Source organism: Lissotriton vulgaris, chromosome 8 (genome assembly GCF_964263255.1).
Source record: "Lissotriton vulgaris chromosome 8, aLisVul1.2, whole genome shotgun sequence".
NCBI classification, from domain to species: Eukaryota; Metazoa; Chordata; class Amphibia; order Caudata; family Salamandridae; genus Lissotriton; species Lissotriton vulgaris.
The window spans coordinates 276,266,829-276,288,430 of NC_141696.1; the positions used below are offsets into that span (position 1 = coordinate 276,266,829).

Genomic DNA, 21,602 nt, shown 5'->3' on the forward strand with positions numbered 1-21,602 from the left:
ACATGCGACCGTGGTACAGGAAAAAATCCGTAAGGAGGTTACTCGAGGTCGGGTCGCCGGCCCGTTTAGTACACCTCCGGTGCAGAATTTTGTTTGTTCTCCTTTAGGGGTGGTCCCCAAGAAGGACCCAGGTGAGTTCCGACTGATTCATAATTTATCAGCTCCACGGGGTCTTTCTGTAAACGATGCAATAGACCCGGAAGTGTGTTCGGTGCGGTACGCATCCTTCGATGAGGCCGTAGCCATTTTGAATCGCCTGGGGCCCGGGGCGCTGATGGCGAAGTCAGATATCGAGTCAGCGTTCCGGTTGCTCCCGGTACACCCAGACGACCAGCGTCTCCTGGGTTTCATGTTTCAGGGTCAGTTTTACATGGATAGGTGTATGCCGATGGGGTGCTCTATATCTTGCGCCTATTTCGAGAAATTCAGTAGTTTTCTACAGTGGGTCTTCACAAAAAAGACGGGTTTCCAACATGTAATGCATTACCTTGATGATTTTTTGTTCCTTGGGGCAGCCGGGGATCTTGAATGTGGCCAGGCCTTGGCCGAATTTTGTGTTTAATGAAGCAGTTTGGTGTGCCATTGGCACCAGGTAAGACGGTGGGTCCTGCGACTTGCCTCGAGTTTCTGGGGATCGAGTTAGACTCCAGTGAGGGTTGTTTTCGTTTACCAGCTGACAAAGTGTTGAAGTTCAGGGCAGCCTTGCAAATGTGTATAAGTGGATCTAAAGTTACGCTGCATCAATTACAGCAGTTAGTTGGACAGCTGAATTTTGCCCTGAGGGTTATACTAATGGCCCGCCCCTTTTCCCGGTCGATTGCCCAAGCTATGGTCGGCCTAAAGGAGGGTCATCATCGCACGAGACTATCGGCTGAGGTCCGCCAGGACATGCGCATTTGGTTGACATTTCTGGCGGATTTCAATGGTCGAGTCGTCTGGAACAAACCGGCCGTGTCCTCTGAAGAGCTGGGGCTATGGACAGATTCGGCAGGTAGCATAGGTTTTGGTGCCATCTTCGGCACAAAATGGTCGGCACAAAGGTGGCCGGCATGGTGGCATGACAATGGATTGACAAGTAATATTGCTTTCCTGGAACTTTTCCCCATTTTGGTGGCCCTGAGAACGTGGCCCGAAGGATTCAAAGATCACTCTGTGGTATTTTGGTCTGACAATATGACCGTGGTCGAGTGTATCAATAGCCAGGCAGCACGATGCAAACTGATTTTGAGACTGCTCAAAGAAATTGTTTTACTGTGTATGCAGCTGAATGTGCTATTCAGAGCTAGACATGTCCCGGGGGTAATGAACCAGGCGGCTGATGCACTGTCTCGTTTTCATATGCAGGCTTTCTCGGGTTTCCTTCCCACAGCGGACCCGGAGCCGGCACCCTTTCCCGAAGCTCTCTGGTCTCTCGGTGCCCCGAACTTCGTCACCTCGTGGGAGAGAGTTTAGCACCAAGGACGAGGAAGGCATATGAAGGGGCGTTCCGGTCCTATTTAGCCTTTTTGGGGACTGATAGAGAGGGGCTTTGGGGCCACGAGGAATGGGTAGTGAATTTTATGATGTCCTTGCGTAGGGCTGGGAAATCGGTGGCGACGGCCCAGAGGCATCGTGCTGCCATTTCCTTTGTTGCCAGGGCTCATGGTACCCAGGACCCGACAGCGTCTTTCGTTGTACAGAAAGCGCTGCATGGGTGGCAACGCCTTGAGGGTCGCAGAGTAGATCAGAGGCGCCCGATAGGTTTGGATAGGTTGGCCCAGTTGTTGGCCACACTCCCTGCCACATGTTCATCTCAGTTTGAGACGGTGTTGTTCCGGGCCGCTTTTACGCTGGCATTTCATGGGGCGATGCGGGTAAGCGAGTTGGTGGCAAGGAACAAACAGGATGTGACAGGGGGTTTGTGCCGGGAACACGTTCAGATCAGAGGAGAGACAATGACTGTATCCTTTGTCAGGTCCAAGACCGATCAAGGTGGGATGGGTAACTGCATAATCATACGCAGGATTCCCGGGTCCTCCATGTGTCCGGTAAAGTGTTTAGAAGACTACCTAGCACGAAGGGTGACATCATGGGGGGGGACCTTGTTGAGACACGCGGACGCCACCCCACTGACAAAATTTCAGTTTCAGCGGGTGCTTGCGATGTCAATTGCCGCTGCGGGCTTGAACCCGGGCGAGTTTGGGACCCATTCCTTTCGGATAGGGGCTGCTACAGAAGCTACAGCTAGGGGTCTTAATGTTGAACAAGTGAAACGAGTGGGGCGTTGGTCCTCCAATTGTTATAAGAGGTATGTGCGGTTGCACATGTTGTGAAGCTGTAATGATGTACTCACGCTTCCTGTTTTTGTTTGGTTTTCAGTTGCGCAAGCCTACGAGGCGGGGCGGACTATGCAGTCGACCCAACACCGGGCCAGCGGTCAGGCATCACCGGCTGTGAAAAAGGAGGTGTGGGTCGTGGGCCACTCATACGTGAGGCGTGCCGCGGACGTATTCAAAGCAGGTGACATGATTCACGTAGCTGGGGAATACGGGTACAGTGTGTCCTTCTACGGAAGAGGCGGTCTCTGTATTGACCAGTTTCAAGCATTCTTCGAGGGTTTGTTAGGGCGGAAGAGGTCACCGCCGTCTATAGTCATAGTACATCTAGGGGGCAATGATTTGGTCACCACCGGTAGACGACTTCTCCTGGAGGCAATGCTTTCCACTGTAAGTTGGTTGGCGAGGAGAGTTCCGGGGTGCACAATTGCGTGGTCCCATATGATCCCACGAAAGGTGTGGCGGGGTGCTATTTCTGTTCCTGCTTTGAATCATTCTGTTAGAAAGCTTAATAACAAAATGAGTAGGTTGTTCCGTTCCAGGACATTGCATTCTATTTCGCATGGCTGTATTAATGATGACAGTATGTATTTGGGGGATGGTGTGCATTTGTCTCGGGTGGGGAATGAGTTACTCATAGGAGACCTCTTAGCATGGTTAAAAACGTTATAACATGACCTTTAGGTAGGAGCTTTGTGGGGGGGCCGGATAGCCGGTCAACTATCCGGCCTGTGGCGGTAAGGTCATGATCGGTGAGCACTAATTGGAAGATCCCTATGAGTGGGCGTCACCCAACACGGATGGGAGCGCTCGGGAGAGGTGGCCATTGGCCCCTCAACGGGGAGGTGGTCCCTTCTAAGGATGGGTCGCCGAAAGAAAGGAAAGGCGGTCAAGGCCCCTTCCTGTGTAGGAGGGGTTACAGCCCCCTCCTGTGGAATTTCCCGGGGCCAGTGACGTCTGCGACGGCAGATGTGGTAAGTTGTGCGGGGTTTGGGGGGGGGTCTACGCTACCTTCTAGATACCTCACACGAGTCCTCGAACGACCTTTAAGTGGCGTCGAGTTTTATTGGTGCCCCCGTCAAGTCAAGGGAAATTGGTAGTTGCACTTGAGGTACGCCTCTGTGCTGTCGCCCCTCCCAAGTGGGGGGCGTATTTCTGGTTAGGGATCTTGACACCGGTTACGACCTTGCCGTTGGCCCTTAAACGTTAGGATGTACAATTTCAAAATTGCAAGTCAATGTTTTGTAGGATGTTAGTTCGGCTAGGAGAACCTCTGTATTAGAGAATCTGTTAAGGTTAGCCAAACATCGCAATGTGGTAATGAAATTGTACATTAATATGAAAATGTTGATTTAATGTTTTAATTTTGTTTTAATAAATACGGCCGGGGAGGGTCACTCCCTCCCTCTTCCAAAAACTTCAAGAACTGTTTCCGGTTTCCCTCCTTTGGGGGATTGTGTTGAGAGGGGGTGGCGGGTATCTCAGCCATATGGAAAGGGGCGACCACTCGGTCCCCCCGAACGTATGGCAGAGTACCACGATCCCCCCGGGAAGCCATCTTGGGCGGGAAGCGAGTCTCGGCTGGTATGCCCGAAGCGGCGTAGCCGGGGCGCGCTTTTTCCCGCCCTAGAGTGGGCTGGCCTAGACACTGACGCGGCTGGCCACGCCCTCGGGGCAGGCCGGGGCGGGGTTACGCCCGCCCTGAAGACGGATAAAAGGGGACGCAAGACCAGAAGGCATCCTCTTGTTCCTGTGCTCTGAAGCTGCACCTCCTCGCTGCACGTGAGCTCGAGACGGGACGAAGAGCCAATTTTGACCCACCCACCAGCCCCTGAGGACAGCCAGTTGTATTGAATAAAAGTTGATGGATAATTCTAAATTCGTTACAGGTTGTGGTATTATCGTGTTGATTTTGAGTATGTAATAAAGAATGGTCTATGTCATTCATGTTTTATGATTAAAGAAATTCGGCTTTAGTGTTCATTTATAAGCATGCTTTTAATACGCTCGTAGTAGCCAATGTTTTTTGGTTTTAGTTTAGTAGGTTAGTTAGCATTGTCGTATTTATTTTGGTCGGGCGCTAAGGTCATGATCGGTGAGCACTAATTGGAAGATCCCTATGAGTGGGCGTCACCCAACACGGATGGGAGCGCTCGGGAGAGGTGGCCATTGGCCCCTCAACGGGGAGGCGGTCCCTTCTAAGGATGGGTCGCCGAAAGAAAGGAAAGGCGGTCAAGGCCCCTTCCTGTGTAGGAGGGGTTACAGCCCCCTCCTGTGGAATTTCCCGGGGCCAGTGACGTCTGCGACGGCAGATGTGGTAAGTTGTGCGGGGTTTGGGGGGGGGTCTACGCTACCTTCTAGATACCTCACACGAGTCCTCGAACGACCTTTAAGTGGCGTCGAGTTTTATTGGTGCCCCCGTCAAGTCAAGGGAAATTGGTAGTGGCACTTGAGGTACGCCTCTGTGCTGTCGCCCCTCCCAAGTGGGGGGGGTATTTCTGGTTAGGGATCTTGACACCGGTTACGACCTTGCCGTTGGCCCTTAAACGTTAGGATGTACAATTTCAAAATTGCAAGTCAATGTTTTGTAGGATGTTAGTTCGGCTAGGAGAACCTCTGTATTAGAGAATCTGTTAAGGTTAGCCAAACATCGCAATGTGGTAATGAAATTGTACATTAATATGAAACTGTTGATTTAATGTTTTAATTTTGTTTTAATAAATACGGCCGGGGAGGGTCACTCCCTCCCTCTTCCAAAAACTTCAAGAACTGTTTCCGGTTTCCCTCCTTTGGGGGATTGTGTTGAGAGGGGGTGGCGGGTATCTCAGCCATAATGTCGCAAGGAGTTACAGATAAGACAGTATTTCTGATGTATCTGTAAGCGCAAAAGTGATGCATTGCTGGAGTATGTCACAAAAGTGACGCAACTCCAGCTATGCGTCCTTTCACATGAGGCAAGCCCCATGTGAAAGGGCCTGCATCAGTCTTACGCCTGCTGTGAGGCAGGCACAAGATTTTGACGAAACAGCGTCCTAAAAGTGACACCGTGAAATCTCATAGATTTCACTGCGTCACTTCTACGACCCTTACTTGTGTAAATACGCCCCCCTTGCATACATTATACCTGGCGCAGGTATAATGTGGCGCAGGGGTTTACAAAGTGACGCATCTACCTAGATGCGTCACTTTGTAAAAAAGGCGCAACAAGGCGCATTTTTTACGCCACTGGTGCGTCACAAAAAGTGACGCACCGGCGGCGTAAAAGTGACGCACGGCCTCATAAATGAGGCCCTGTATATTTAGTAACAAAAGTGAAGGTGAAGACCCTCGCTTTAAAGGCATAATTCTTATTTAATTCCAATCTATGGTTCCTCAATCACTAAGAGATCCTCACGATGAATGTGTAAACAGCTGTGTGGCTTCTATGTTTTATCACAAAGGGGGATTCGTCAAAAGGTTTTATCTCCCTCCTTTACACACATCACATTTTAACCGTTTCTTGGAGCATACATTTTAATGATTCAGATAAATGAAGGTTGGATTGGCAGAAGATAGCGATACACCGGAAATGTAATTAGCAATATTAATACGTTGGAAATGAGTATATAATTAAAAAACTATGGCGCCTCCTAAACGGACCGTGGAACAAAGCTCAAGCTAGAAGAATTATAAGTCAAAATGGGGAAGGGAGGTTCAACTTTATTATTTTAGCAGCTTTAGGTACATAGATGTTGCTATGTTTCGCTGTGAGATGTGACCTGAAACTAAATGTACAAAGAACGTTTATCTTGTAACACTCATCTTGGTTTCTTTTCCAACTGCAGTGCCCTGCCCAACTTTGCACAGAGCTTGTGCTGATGCAACGTCTTGTATTTTGCAAGCAGAATTTTGCGATGGAGTAGCAGACTGCCCTGATAGCTCAGATGAATATGAAAAAACATGTGGTAAGTCACCAATGAATAATCCTTTCACGAACTATCTGCTTTTAGAAATTATTCTAGACAATTACAAGCAGCCACACACTTCGTTGAGATGTTATCATCGTGAATAATAACCTAGTAATTACTTTCAAATAACGTGATGGCATCGTCACAGCCTTCTGAGCTATCTGTTGAGAATGTGCTTTGACCCCAAAGAAGCCTAAATACTTTTCTAGACATAGAAAGGCTTTTAGTGGATAACCAGTCAAAATGGAGGTGCTGTTCATTTTATATAATTGGGTTCCCATTTACACTACAGTGGTGGCTGCTTTTGAAGTAAAGTGGTGAGCAGCAAGGGAGAGAAGAAAACAGAAAAAAATATAAAGAAATTCACCTGCTGGCCGCCACCTATGTATTCTTCTGCCCCTCTGCAACTGTTGACTCCAGACAGTCCATGGGCTGGTGCACAGGTTCCCCTAAGTCAATGTAGATGCTGGTCTCATGCTGGAAATACTACCCCGCATGAGAGAAGCACAGGGATTGGTCTGAGCGGGCTGGTTTGGCTCTCAGCTTGGGCCTGGGATCCTATGCCTGTTCTCTACCCGGCTATGCCACTCAGCTCTGGTTGAATAAATCTATGAGATGCATGTCGCTTTCACTGTCCTAAGACAGCCGGCTAAACCAACATGCACACTTACAGAGCCAACCACTCTTCCTCCCTTCTGCTGCCCCTCAGGATGGCCCACCCTGCCCTTGACTTGGATTTTTGGGATGAAAAATAAAATAATAATAACATTGTTTTATTATCATTTTATTTTTCATGTTTGCACTGCTCAGAGAGCAGTGGAGTTATTTTCCTCCACCTTAACTTAGGAGCAACTGCTGCTGCACACCTCAAAGAAATCTTTACTCTCCCAGCAGGTATACAAAAGTAGGAAGCAAAACATCAAAACATCAGGCGGAATAAAGCCCCAAGTGCCAAATATATCGACACTATGGGCAAGTTTAAACACCCAAAAAAAATAAAACACATTGATGTAAAGTAAAGTATTGTTTTTGGTATTTACTTTCCAGCTTAAAACTTGTTTATTTAAAATATTTAAAATATTAGATACAAAATATATCAAAAAATATATCAGTCATAAATATTGCTGTACAAAATATAGTTATATATATATATATATATATAAAATAAATTAATACATATTAGACATATTAAAGAATAAAATTAATTTAAAACAAAAATGAGATTTAATAAACTTTTAAACAAATATAACAAATAAACCTAATTAAAAAAGGTAAACACGCATATATAATAATTAATATAAATATATATATTTACTTGAAAACAATTATTAAAATAAACATGTTAATATATTTTAAAATGTTTTAATTATATAAAATGTAACACATAAATATATATATATATACAAATAACATAACATCTATTAAAAAAACATTCTATTATAAATTAAAACATTCAACTTTTTAAAAATCTTTAAACTTATATTTCCCACTCCAGTCAGTGCAACAGTAGGGAAAGTGTTGGATAGCAGAGGGGTAAAAATTACTATTCCAACTCCAATGAGTACAACAGTAGGGAAAGTGTTGGATAGCGCAGGGATAGAAATTACTCTTCCCACTCCAGTGAGTGCAACAGTAGGGAAAGAGTTGAATTGCGAGGGGTAAAATCTTCTATTCCCACCCCAGTGAGTGCAACAGTAGGGAAAGTGCTGGATAGTGGAGGGACAACATTTACTCTTCGCACTCCATTACGTTCAATAATACGGAAAGTGTTGGATTGCGGACGGTGACATTTACTATTCTCACTCCAGTCAGTTCAGAATAAATTGAAAACAAGCACAATATCATCAATAAAATGACAAAAATTGAAAAATGTTTACATATATATATATATATATATATATATATATATATATATATATATATATATATATATATATATATATATATATATATATATATATATATACATATATATATATATATATATATCAAACACACAAGTTGCCCCGCTGAGAGTAGCCACCACACTTTGTTTTGTTCGTTACACCTTTATTGCAGCTTGCACACAGGAGTTTCTAAAGCGCACGCAGCAGTCTGTGCCATACGCGTTTCAGGATGTGAAATCCCTTCGTCAGTGGCAGGTGATGGAAGAAAGCAGGAGCGGAATTGGTAACGCCTAAAATAGTTTGTAAAGTCCTGCCCATAGGGCGTGGTTCTTACACGGCATTCTGGACTATGTGGTCCTCTCAAGTGAGTCCGCTTCCAATGCCCCCAATTATTTCACCAATAACAGTCCAAGTGGAGCTGTGGGCATACAATTAAAACTGACTGTGACTGCTTTGTAGCTGCAATACACGAACCTGTTGCTGGGCAGCATCGTGTCTCCTCAGTTAACGCCCCTCTGGCGCTAGCATGGACCCGCATTTCACACGGTTAGCTTCTCTCAAAGCAGCTGGGCGCAGCTGCTTAATTCATCAAACACACAAGTTGCCCCGCTGAGAGTAGCCACCACACTTTGTTTTGTTCGTTACACCTTTATTGCAGCTTGCACACAGGAGTTTCAAAAGCGCACGCAGCAGTCTGTGCCATACTCGTTTCATGATGTGAAATCCCTTCGTCAGTGGCAGGTGATGGAAGAAAGCAGGAGCGGAATTGGTAACGCCTAAAATAGTTTGTAAAGTCCTGCCCATAGGGCGTGGTTCTTACACGGCCTCCTGGACTATGTGGTCCTCTCAAGTGAGTCCGCTTCCAATGCCCCCAATTATTTCACCAATAAAAGTCCAAGTGGAGCTGTGGGCATACAATTAAAACTGACTGTGACTGCTTTGTAGCTGCAATACACGAACCTGTTGCTGGGCAGCATCGTGTCTCCTCAGCTAACGCCCCTCTGGCGCTAGCATGGACCCGCATTTCACACGGTGAGCTTCTCTCAAAGCAGCTGGGCGCAGCTGCTTAATTCATCAAACACACAAGTTGCCCCGCTGAGAGTAGCCACCACACTTTGTTTTGTTCGTTACACCTTTATTGCAGCTTGCACACAGGAGTTTCAAAAGCACACGCAGCAGTCTGTGCCATACGCGTTTCAGGATGTGAAATCCCTTCGTCAGTGGCAGGTGATGGAAGAAAGCAGGAGCGGAATTGGTAACGCCTAAAATAGTTTGTAAAGTCCTGCCCATAGGGCGTGGTTCTTACACGGCATTCTGGACTATGTGGTCCTCTCAAGTGAGTCCGCTTCCAATGCCCCCAATTATTTCACCAATAAAAGTCCAAGTGGAGCTGTGGGCATACAATTAAAACTGACTGTGACTGCTTTGTAGCTGCAATACACGAACCTGTTGCTGGGCAGCATCGTGTCTCCTCAGCTAACGCCCCTCTGGCGCTAGCATGGACCCGCATTTCACACGGTGAGCTTCTCTCAAAGCAGCTGGGCGCAGCTGCTTAATTCATCAAACACACAAGTTGCCCCGCTGAGAGTAGCCACCACACTTTGTTTTGTTCGTTACACCTTTATTGAGGCTTGCACACAGGAGTTTCAAAAGCGCACGCAGCAGTCTGTGCCATACGCGTTTCAGGATGTGAAATCCCTTCGTCAGTGGCAGGTGATGGAAGAAAGCAGGAGCGGAATTGGTAACGCCAAAAATAGTTTGTAAAGTCCTGCCCATAGGGCGTGGTTCTTACACGGCATTCTGGACTATGTGGTCCTCTCAAGTGAGTCCGCTTCCAATGCCCCCAATTATTTCACCAATAAAAGTCCAAGTGGAGCTGTGGGCATACAATTAAAACTGACTGTGACTGCTTTGTAGCTGCAATACACAAACCTGTTGCTGGGCAGCATCGTGTCTCCTCAGCTAACGCCCCTCTGGCGCTAGCATGGACCCGCATTTCACACGGTGAGCTTCTCTCAAAGCAGCTGGACGCAGCTGCTTAATTCATCAAACACACAAGTTGCCCCGCTGAGAGTAGCCACCACACTTTGTTTTGTTCGTTACACCTTTATTGCAGCTTGCACACAGGAGTTTCAAAAGCGCACGCAGCAGTCTGTGCCATACGCGTTTCAGGATGTGAAATCCCTTCGTCAGTGGCAGGTGATGGAAGAAAGCAGGAGCGGAATTGGTAACGCCTAAAATAGTTTGTAAAGTCCTGCCCATAGGGCATTGGAAGCGGACTCACTTGAGAGGACCACATAGTCCAGAATGCCGTGTAAGAACCACGCCCTATGGGCAGGACTTTACAAACTATTTTAGGCGTTACCAATTCCGCTCCTGCTTTCTTCCATCACCTGCCACTGACGAAGGGATTTCACATCCTGAAACGCGTATGGCACAGACTGCTGCGTGCGCTTTTGAAACTCCTGTGTGCAAGCTGCAATAAAGGTGTAACGAACAAAACAAAGCGTGGTGGCTACTCTCAGCGGGGCAACTTGTGTGTTTGATATATATATATATATAAATCTGTTAAAATAAAAATACAAATATATTTAGTAATAAAAATAAAAAATAAAAACATAATATCATGTGAAATACATATCACAAATACCTACAAATAGTACCAAAAAAAATCATTTTCAAACAAATAAATATTTGTATTTAGAAATTATGTATTAACAAAAACATTAATTATTACATCAATTAAGTCTATTTACTTCCTACCCTATAAGACCACTCAACTCACATTGAAAATGAAAAATTATTTTCGTAACTAGCATAATTAATTATAAATTAAACAAATATTATTAATTAAAATAAAAATGAGTACACATTAAATCTAATTAATTGCCTGCCTTTTACACCTATAATACCCACAGCCCACACTTAAAATGAAACTGTAAAAAGATGAATTACACAATTAAAAAACTTTTTCAATTAAATAATATACAATTTAACAGCTAATTAAAAAGTTAGTAAAATTAATTCACTCCCCACACTTCACCCCTATAAACCCAAAGCCCTATAAACCCTTAGCCCACACACAAAACATGTTTAAACACTTACACTAAGTAATAATCAATTAACTAGTTAATGTTAACAACTAATAAATTAATAAAAAATAAATTACTTCCCACCCTTTACCCCTATAAACCCCACAACCCACACCTAAAATGAATTACACAGCTACCATTATTAATTGTCAATTAATTAATTAGTATTAATCAACAACTAATAATTAATTAAATAAAAATACATTACTTCCCAACCTTTACCCCATAACCCCCAGAGCCTGCGCCTAAAATGTACCCCAAAAAAACATTATTAACATTATAAAATCTCAATAAAAAAATATCGATAAATAAATATATTCATTAATTACTATAAATACATTACTTTCCATCCTATCCCCTAAAAACCCACAGCCCGCCAAGGAACTAAAAATCTCAGATTGCAATTACATACCTTTAAAACTTATACTTAAATATACAACATTAATTTAAAAATCGACATTTTAAATAACTAATTGTTTAGAAACGATATTAATGACTTCTATATTTTTTAAATCAATATTTCTAACCTTAACGTCGATATTCTTGACCATGATGTTCTTGCTGTGGATATTTCTGTCACGATAATTAAAACTCGATACTCAATCTTTTGACTGAATAGCTTCCATATTCCCTCATCACATTCTGCAAGGCATACCAAACATTCCGCACTGCTAAATACTCAGGTACCAAACACTACCTTTACTTAATAAAAAGAATTATTTAAAAAAATGTAAAATAGGTTCAAACCATTACATATGACTACAATGTTAATACATTATAGATTATAATAAAGAAAGTCTTACTAATGGGATGCAAAAAATCCACTGTGCCTAACTAAATCATGTTTCTTCATTTAACATAAAACAACAAACAAACAAAGATGAAAGATCACTAACCTCAGATATTACTTGACATAATCCAACAAATACTTTGGCATTTGCACTGTTCTGTGAGATTTCCTTGTTACAATACTTTTCTCATTTTTCACCCTTATTAGTTTCTTAATCATTTGAAAAGTTTACCTTTCTCTTGTTCAAAACAATTCTATTGAGGTTCCAATGCAATGGTCCTGCATTCTTATGACCCTTAAAACAACCGCTCATTCTATTTTTCACTTTAAAACAGTAGCAACACAGAACAAAACAAAAACAAAAGCTAATATGCCCTCACCAAAGTCTGGAGGTGTTAAACCCAAATCAACTGAATACATTTTCCAGATTCTTCAAGCAGGGTGTTTGTTGAAATCCTACTCATCCTATCCTTCAGTAAATTCATCGGCGCCATCCACAACCATAACTCACAACATATTAAAAACAGTGGAACTGAAGACCTTTGCCCCTCTAAAATTTAACAACTGGAATGCCAATCAGCTATGTGGCGATCAAACATTCATATCACATGTGGAATTTGATACATTACAAATAATTAAGAAAATCAGACAAGACTGTGCACCGGGACCAAATGGTGTCCCCCAGGATTTTTACAAGGAGGACCCTCAATTTTGGGCAGGCAAGTTAACCATCATATTCAGGTCATTAAATAACACGAGTCGGCTCCCATATAGCTGGCGAGGGGCGATTATAAACCTGATCTACAAAGGTGGAGACCGTAAAAATCCATCTAATTACCGTCTGATAGCACTCATCGATGCAGAAGCAAAATACTATGCATCCTTGGTGTTAATTGACCTTCTAAAATGGTCTGAGGATAATTGGAAAATTCCGGTAAATCAGACTGGTTTTGGTAGGGGTACAGGCACCATGGCCAATGTCATGGCATTAAGTTTAATCGCTGAAAAAAGTATGCAAAACCACCAAGCATTGTACTCCTGCTTTGTAGACTTCAAGGCGGCTTTCGACCGCGTCAACCATCAGTTACTCTCGTGAAAGTTAAAACAGCAGGGCCTGCCGGATACAATTTTAAATCCCATAATGGAATTATACACAGACACCTGGATGCAGGTAAAAATTGCTAATGGGCATCGTCTAACACGGAAGATCAATACATATGATGGATTAAAGAAGGGCTGCGTCCTGGCCCCCCACCTTTTTAATCTGTTCATAGCAGACCTAACCACAAGGTTGAATGGGATTAACGCCCACCCGCTGCTGCTAGGAACATTAAGGCTGACACATCTTTCCTATGCCGATGACGTGGTGCTCCTAAGTCAGACAAAAATAGGTCTGCAACGCCTCCTGCATGAACTGGCAGAATACACAAAATGCAATCTTCTTGAAATAAATAGCCAGAAAACAAAGATCATGATAATGACTCGTTGGCGTAACATACAGCCAGTCTTTACCATAGAAAACAAGAAACTGGAAGTTGTGGATAATTATAAATACTTGGGAGTACAGCTGGACAGTCGCCTTAACTTTTCTCTGCACTTCGATGTCTTCGAAAAAAAGGGAATAGCCCTGGTACATGCATTCAATAGTATTTCCAAGCAGCTAAAAGGCCCTTTTATTAATCCCCTTCTGACAGTCATTAACGCCAAGTTACTCTCTACAATAGTCTACGGCAGTGTGCTACATTATGGCAGAAGTGCACAGCTTCTTGACAAGATTCAAATTAGAGTTTATAAGCGGGTATTCAGTTTACCACCCAATGCCTCACCTGTGCAGGTCCGACTGGAGTTTGGCCTACAATCTCAAGCACTGCAAAAAAAGTATGAGACCATCAAATTCTGGTATGACATATGGATGAACAGGGAAACAGAAATCAACCTTGCCACGTGGGAAGCAATGCTAAATAATCCCAACTCTCAGTATGCCAAGTATTTTAAACTGTCCCTCTAGACTACAGAACTTGCATGTTTGTGGCATACTAAGCTACCGGTTCCATCATTTAAGCTGGTTGTTAAAAAAGCTCCAAATAGGCACTCGCTGGTCAACGATAAGTACATTTTCAGTCACCGAGCACATGCCTGGATGCTAATTCAATCATACAGCGTGCTCAAACCCGCAGCCTATCTGGCGTTTTCTTTTTCGGCATATGTCAAATCGAAATACCTCAGCTTAAGGATGGGTAATCTGCCGACAAACGCAGATAAATCGGACTGGAGGAAACCTGACACCAAGAAGTGTGATCTATGTGGCAACGCAAAACAAGACTTTATCCGTCTACTCTGCATTTGTCCTGCACTGGATCAGGAACAACGGCAATGGCTTAAAGCAAAGTTTATTGAACATGGAATACGTACCTGTCGTTCCGCCATTGTGAAAGTCCTGTGTGCAGCAGATCCACAATTTATCTGCAGATTAGTTAAATTTGTCATGAAGTTTGAGAGCAAAAGGGGTGTCACCGCACAAAGCTGAAATTTGAGATCATGCCGTTAATCTGAGAGTAAATAACTCCTACTTTTCACTGACATGCAAGAAATTGCACCCGCCATTCTTCCTTGCCAGTCAGTGGATACAGCGGAGGAAGATGAGTCAAACTCGCCGTTCGACAACTAGTTAATGGACATTATAAAATCAAATTGACTAGGCATTGAACATTCTTTGATAACATTTTGTTTATTAATGATGCTGAGTCTAAACTATGAATGCATATTGACCAGTTTTAAACTGATGCTATTAATTTTTTTCATTTTTTAAAAATGTTGTAATAGTTTTTATTAACTATACAATAAAGTTTTACTTACTTTACTCATCCTATCCTCGTCGCCAGTGTAGCATCAAATGAACATATATGATGCCTATGTAGCAATACAAATATAAGTTATTTTATTCGTAGAGGAAGATGACATCTAACCATCCTCCCATCTTTTCTCCAAGCACTTCTCCTCCCTATTCAATATTCTGTCATCTTATTCTGTATGACATACCTAATGTTCCATACTATTAAATAGCCCCGTTACCATACATTTCCTTGCAACCAACTGTTGTTTTGGCACAAAACCCTACCCACTAGGATTTTAGACTCTGCTTTGCACCACAAAATGATGCCTCCTCAAGTTAGGCTGAACATTGCAGAAACGTTTGCTTTTCTCTAACCTTTTCCAGCTTTGCATTTGTTCTATACTGTACAGCACACACACCAAATAAGAAAAGTTTAAAGCTATATCTTAGCCTGATACTGTGTACTGGAAGGATTCTTACTAGTATTATTATTATTATTACTAATACTTCCTATATTTATAATTATGATAATAATAATGCCATCCAGAAGCAAAAACAAGGCTTACTGAATGGGCAGTGATGATTCATCTGAATTCCACAGAATATTTAGAGTTGGTTGTGTGGGCATCTTCTTGATACCACACTGTCAAATACTGCTTTATAGGTTTGTTGAGCCACATGTGACACTTGGGGCACACCTGAAAGGGAGAGAATAGGATGCCAAAAACATTCTTTTGTTTCCATTTTCTGGTTGTTGAAATATCCTGCATTGTTTTCCCAGGTGTCTGTCTCTGGACTTGTTGTTGGTACAGTGCCTGCTTTAAACTAAATGTTAGTGTTAGATGTGGAAAGACATTGGTGATTTCCCTATCATACCTACCCTCCCTTCCCAACCCTCCGAGTCCAGGTTTAGTATGGCATGTGACATTTTGGGCCTGTTAGCACTAAGGCAAACAAGGACTACTGAAAAATTTGGTAGGTCGGGGTTGGAAATATTTAGTTGATTAGTCAGAGAGGTACTAGGTGTGACTTAAGGTGTCCCACATCTGCAAGCTAGTGCACCCCACAAAGCTGGGCCTTTATCCAGCCTTTCTCAGAAAACTGCTGGACTTGAGAAAGGATACCACACAGACTGAAAGGGCTACTCTTTGCATTTGTGACTTGTCAGAATGGCCTCAGGAGGTCAAGCTGTCTTCCACTTGAAATCCAAGAAAAAAACAATATCCATGGAAAAAAGTATCAAAATGCATAGATAATAGTTTTACAAAGTTGTTGTAAATAGTATTTGCGTTGTTGGTGAATTAAAATATAAAAATAATTTGATGATGAAATGTTTTCAGACTGAGCAGGTAATTGACTTATTAGGTGTACCCATACACCATGTTGCAAAATGTGGCTATGCTTCATATTCATAATAATTAACTTGTTTCTAAGTATTGTGTTAGCCAAGACATTTTGAGGTTACTAACATTCCATTCCATACTTTCAGCCATACATTGCTCTTTAGTTGTGTGAATCACATTTTCTTTCCCACCCAAAACACCATTTAGCATGGGGAACTTGCTCAGCCCACTTCAGTCATTGATTTATTTCACTGAATGGGCTCTTTCACAGGAAGCATATGCTTGCACAAAAAAAGCACTGACAAAGCCAAAAGTGTGTTAGACGATGTCACAGCAATTTGCATTGCAAATATTTGTTTTATCTTGAATTTCATGGCATATTTCTGCCATGTCTAAATATTCAAATTGCCCAATTTAATGTCCAATAATTTGTTGATAATGGGAGGATACATCCCCGAGCTGGCATGAGTCAAACTTTAAACCTGCACATCATAGCAGAATTTAGCAGCAACCATTTAACTTATTGAGCCATATCACAGAGACAACTATACATAGTAATGACAGGCAGCAAATTGGCTGTAGATTTATGTACAAAACACATCGAGATGGCTGGTCACACAGTCCTAATTTTCTATTTTAAGTGGACCTTTTTAAGGAAATAAAATGACATTAATTAGTTGAATGGCTGTTCACTTCAACTAGCCATTTCCTGTTATTTTTATTTGGATGGGAAATTGTGCAATCTACTTCTCAAGTCCAGCAGCTCATTAGCAAGATAGTTATCCTTTCTGGTTCATCTTATGTTTGGAGCCTCTTGAACAAAGACAACATAAAATAATTACACCAGGGGACCAGGGGAACATGGAGCTAGTCATTGACAATGGTACAATCATGAAGCAGTGTGATTCCAAAACGTATTTGCACGTGAGTCAACATTCTCAAAGTGGAAAACTAAATATATTAAAACATACAGACCTTCCTTATAACTTGTGATTTACAGAATCTTGCATTACTGATAAAGCAGATTTTGAAAATTCCAGAATGCAGAAATACTATGGGAATCCCCTGCTTACATTGTATGGAATGGAATGGGTAATAACCAGTGGCAGCCGGCATGGCCAGTGGGTGCTGGGGAGTTTGTGGGCACTGGGGGGTTGCCATTGCACGAGGGAGCATGATTTTAAAAAAATTAAAAATTACCCTTGCTGCCTGGTCCTGCATCTCTGCTCCTGCTCTCCTGCCTCTGACTTCGGGAACCGGCAGCAAGGCTCCCTCTCTTAAGCCAATTACAACGCTGCAATGCAGCATTGGTATTGGTCCGAGCACCGTGACACGGTGCTCAGGCAGGGGTGGGCATGTTCTCCATTCAGGCTGTAATACAGGCTGCATGGAGAAAGGGGAAAGTGTGCATGACTGGTTTGGGCGGCCCTCGAGGGCCAACAAAGCAGTCATTGGGCAAACCACTCCTCCCCTGCTCCAAGAGCAGTGCATCCCGCAGGCAAAGCAACACAAACATAAAATGATAATAACTGAAAGTTATTATTATTTTATGGTTTTGCTTCTTGCACTGCTTGAAAGCAGTGGGCCGACGCACCTACGCCATAGCTGAGGAGCCGCCACTGGAAGTAACAAGTGTTAGTGTACAGAATTCTGCATATTATTCCCAAATTATGTAGCTTTTTGTTGGGACAAGTTCCATCAGCTTGACCCAGAAGTGTCACCTATAGTGACATCATATGTGACATTCCCACATATTGAGTTACTTCATGCCTCTTAATACTGGTTTGGTCCGAGACCTCTACTACTCTCACCCATAAAAAGCAGTACGAGCCACTTCTAATGCGGTCCAGTTTGTAGTAAAGTTTTTAGAGTTCTTCCTCAAAGTGATACGTAACAAATGTGGGCAATTTAATAAATATCTAAGTAAAGGTGAAATATTAGCATCTCAAGGTTTAAAATACAAATAATTAAAATAAAACTGGGCTATGCCTTAATAGTATGCTTGGATGCTCATTGTCTTCTCTCTCCAATGAGGGGGCATATTACCAACAACTAGCGATAATTATCGCTATGTTGGCTTAGCGGCAATATTTTTATCGCCAAGCTGCGGCGATTTTTATCACTTAGGAACCTTGCTATTATCATGGTTTATCTCCTAAGCGATAAAAATCGGCCAAAATGCATAAATATCGCTGAAAAGTCAGCGATATTCATGCATTACCGAGCTAATGCTCTTAGCCATGTTATCCACCTACCATTGGATAACTTGGCTAAGAACTGCTCAGGGGCAGGTGTTAGCTTTTGGAGATATTCGCGCTTAGCGCGAATATCTCCAAAAGTTGGTAATAGGAGATAGCGATGTTAGCGACTGTTTCCAGTCGCTAACATCTTGGCACGCCCACTTTGCATGTCATTCGTGATAAATTTCACTGACATGCAAAGCGGGGCCCAAGATGGTCGCTATCTCCTACTAGGTGTCGCTAACTGGTGTTAGCGACAGCTAGGTAATAGGGAGATGATTTTATCTCCGCTTTCTTGGCTTTTAAAGCCAAAAAAGCGGAGATATACCCCCTTGATAATATGCCCCGATGTTCTTAGCCCATATTTATATTTCGAACGGATACTCTTCCATGTATAGAATGCATCCTTTCATTACTTTACGTAGACAAACCGGGTTATGGAAATGGGAGTGGGCACTGGCATGCACTGAGAACAAGACAAGTGTCCAGAGAGTAATGACCCCGTTGGCTGAAACTCTGCTATTGCTGTTCATATAATAAGAGGCTCAAAAGAAATGCACAGAGAACTATTTCTGATAAGTCCATGATTGTGGCAGGCAGCTTTACACCTTCCTTTTCCCTTTCATTTCTCTGTGTATGAAACTGTTCTTCTGAGAGATGTCAGAAGATGGAAAAAATAATCAGTTTCATACCGCGAGGCCGCGGCTCAGGTCACAGCTCTCACAGTCATCCTGCAATCTCGAGAGGCGTCAGACCTGCATGCTGCCGAACGCACCTCCTTTGATTTCCGAGATTCAGAGCCTGTGCTGATTAATCACCGGGGTGTTCTTCCACAGATCAGAAGCATGTACCATTTCAAAGAGCATCATGGGTTGTCTTTCCTTGCTAGTGATAGAGAAGGATTCGAAACCCCCTGATAAGCAGTTGTTCCTGTACGACCAACCTTCATAATTATCATTGTGCCTGTTGCTTGCACTTAAAAACGACATCTTAGCTGAATTTCTCACAGTGAGAATTTTCGGAATACATGCATTTCTGACACGACTCACCAAGCATGTCTGTGCCTAAACGCCTATTTAATTTCATATAGAAAAACTCCACATCTTGCAGACGTTTTTCCAGGTGGGGTCTGCTAATCAGCTCCTAGCCACAAAGTTTTTTTGTTTTAATTGCCATATTTTAGATTTTGGTATCTCAGTTGTAAATATGGAGAAATATTTTCCAAAGCTGCAAAACGTTCAAATCAGGGATGCAAGCTTCACGGGGATGAATTTCCCGGTGACAGTGACACAGACTGTACTGGCCTGCATTGTGAGTACAACATGTTAGAGTTAACACTACCTGCTTTTGCACAAAATGGACCACCCAGGAACAGTGGAGACCTTCACACCATGGACTGGGAGGCTGCTGAGACATGGAGGGGTGAGGGTTGTCTTTGATCTTTGGGTGACTGTTGCTTCTACCTTGCATAGAGTTTGTTATCAGAATCAGGGGATAAGTATGGTGCTGATGTCTTGCTTGCCTGTGACGCAGAGAAACCAAGCACAGTTGCTATTTTGAAGCAGCATGAAGAATCAGAAACAAACTCATACCTTTGTAAATATTAGAAAGGGAAAATGCAAAAACGTTAGTTTCCCTTGCTTGTGGGCTGTCGCCAATAGCAGATTAAGGGCCAGATGTAGGTCGGCCAATACCGGTCGGTAACGGCCCAAAATCGGTAAAATCGGCCGTTACCGAGCGGTATTGCGAGAATGAGATGTAGGTGCCAAAAAGAAACCGAATCGGTGAATATCAATCGGTAAAATTCCGACTCGGAAATAACCAAGTCCATATTTACCGAATCGGTATTCACCGATCGGATAAATACTGACTCGGTATACACCGAATCGGGAAATAAGGAATCGGAAAACATGGCCATTGAGATGTAGGAAAGGGAAAAATTACCGATATCATCCAAATTCGGTATTTCTGAGTCGGAATTTAACATGGACTGAAAGGTGGTGGTAACCATGTGGATGCTATAAAAAGGCTCCCAAAATGCAACCCTCCAGTCAAAATGGCTGCACTCTATGTGATAGCGAGGAGGCGAAGGCTACAGGCTGCAGGACTGAGGGTATGGCAAAGGGAGGAGCAGGTGTGCAGGCAGAGGATCACTCTGTTCCAATTGACTGAGCCTGAGATACTCCAGAGGTACAGGCTGCACCCCAATACCATCATGGACCTAATAAGGGACCTCCACCCATACCTGGATCATCCAACACCCAGGGCCCACGCCATCCCTCCCCATGTCCAGGTGCTGTGCAGCATACACCTGCTTGCCTCTTGGAGCTACCAGAGTGTGATAGCTGCAGTAGGAGGAGTATCCCAGAGCTGTCTGTCCCGTTTCTTCAGGAAGTTCCTGGATGTCATGACTCAGAGAATGGGAGACTACATACAGTTCCCTGACACACCTGCGGAACTTGCCAATACTAAAACAGACTTCTATGGACTGGCTCACTTCCCGCATGTGATAGGCTGCATTGATGGCACCCACATTCCCCTATGCCCACCTGCAGCCACGGAACACATATACAGAAACCGTAAGTCTACGCACTCCATCAACGTGCAGGTGATATGCAATGCAGGGAACATCATCACCGACATAGTAGCTAAATTTCCAGGGACCACGCACGACTCCTACATATTCCAGAACAGTGGAATATACAGACGGCTACAGAATGGCGATTTTGGAGATGGTTATCTGCTAGGTAAATATGTAGCACACACCCTGAAATGTATTTCAGCTCCATGTGGAATGTGTATGAAACCCATGTACCTCTTGTTCTCTCCCAGGTGATAGTGCATATGCCCTGCGTTCCTTTGTGCTGACACCGTACCTGAACCCAACCAACAGAGCAGAAAGGCGATACAATGTTGCTCACAGGTCCACCCGCAATGTTGTGGAGAGAACCTTTGGACTCCTGAAGAGCAGGTTCCGTTGCCTCCACAAAAGTGGAGGTGCGCGACAGTACACCCCCCTCCTGTGTTGCAAAATTATAGTGACCTGTGCCATATTGTACAATCTTGCGACCAAGGAAGGCACAGAGGTGGAGTTGACACATCGTGAGAACATAGATGAGGACCAAGAACATGCAGATCCCCAGGCAACAGGGCCAG

The 21,602-nt window shown here is 43.3% G+C and overlaps 1 protein-coding gene across 1 annotated transcript in view; it reads left to right on the forward strand.

The window, feature by feature from the left end:
- Positions 1-21,602, forward strand: part of TMPRSS15 (transmembrane serine protease 15) — a 1,377,509-nt gene that overhangs the window by 362,239 nt on the left and 993,668 nt on the right. Inside the window, exon 6 of the mRNA XM_086934040.1 lies at positions 6,140-6,259. Coding sequence (XP_086790166.1) covers positions 6,140-6,259 — 120 coding nt within the window. The remainder of the gene's footprint in view (positions 1-6,139; positions 6,260-21,602) is intronic.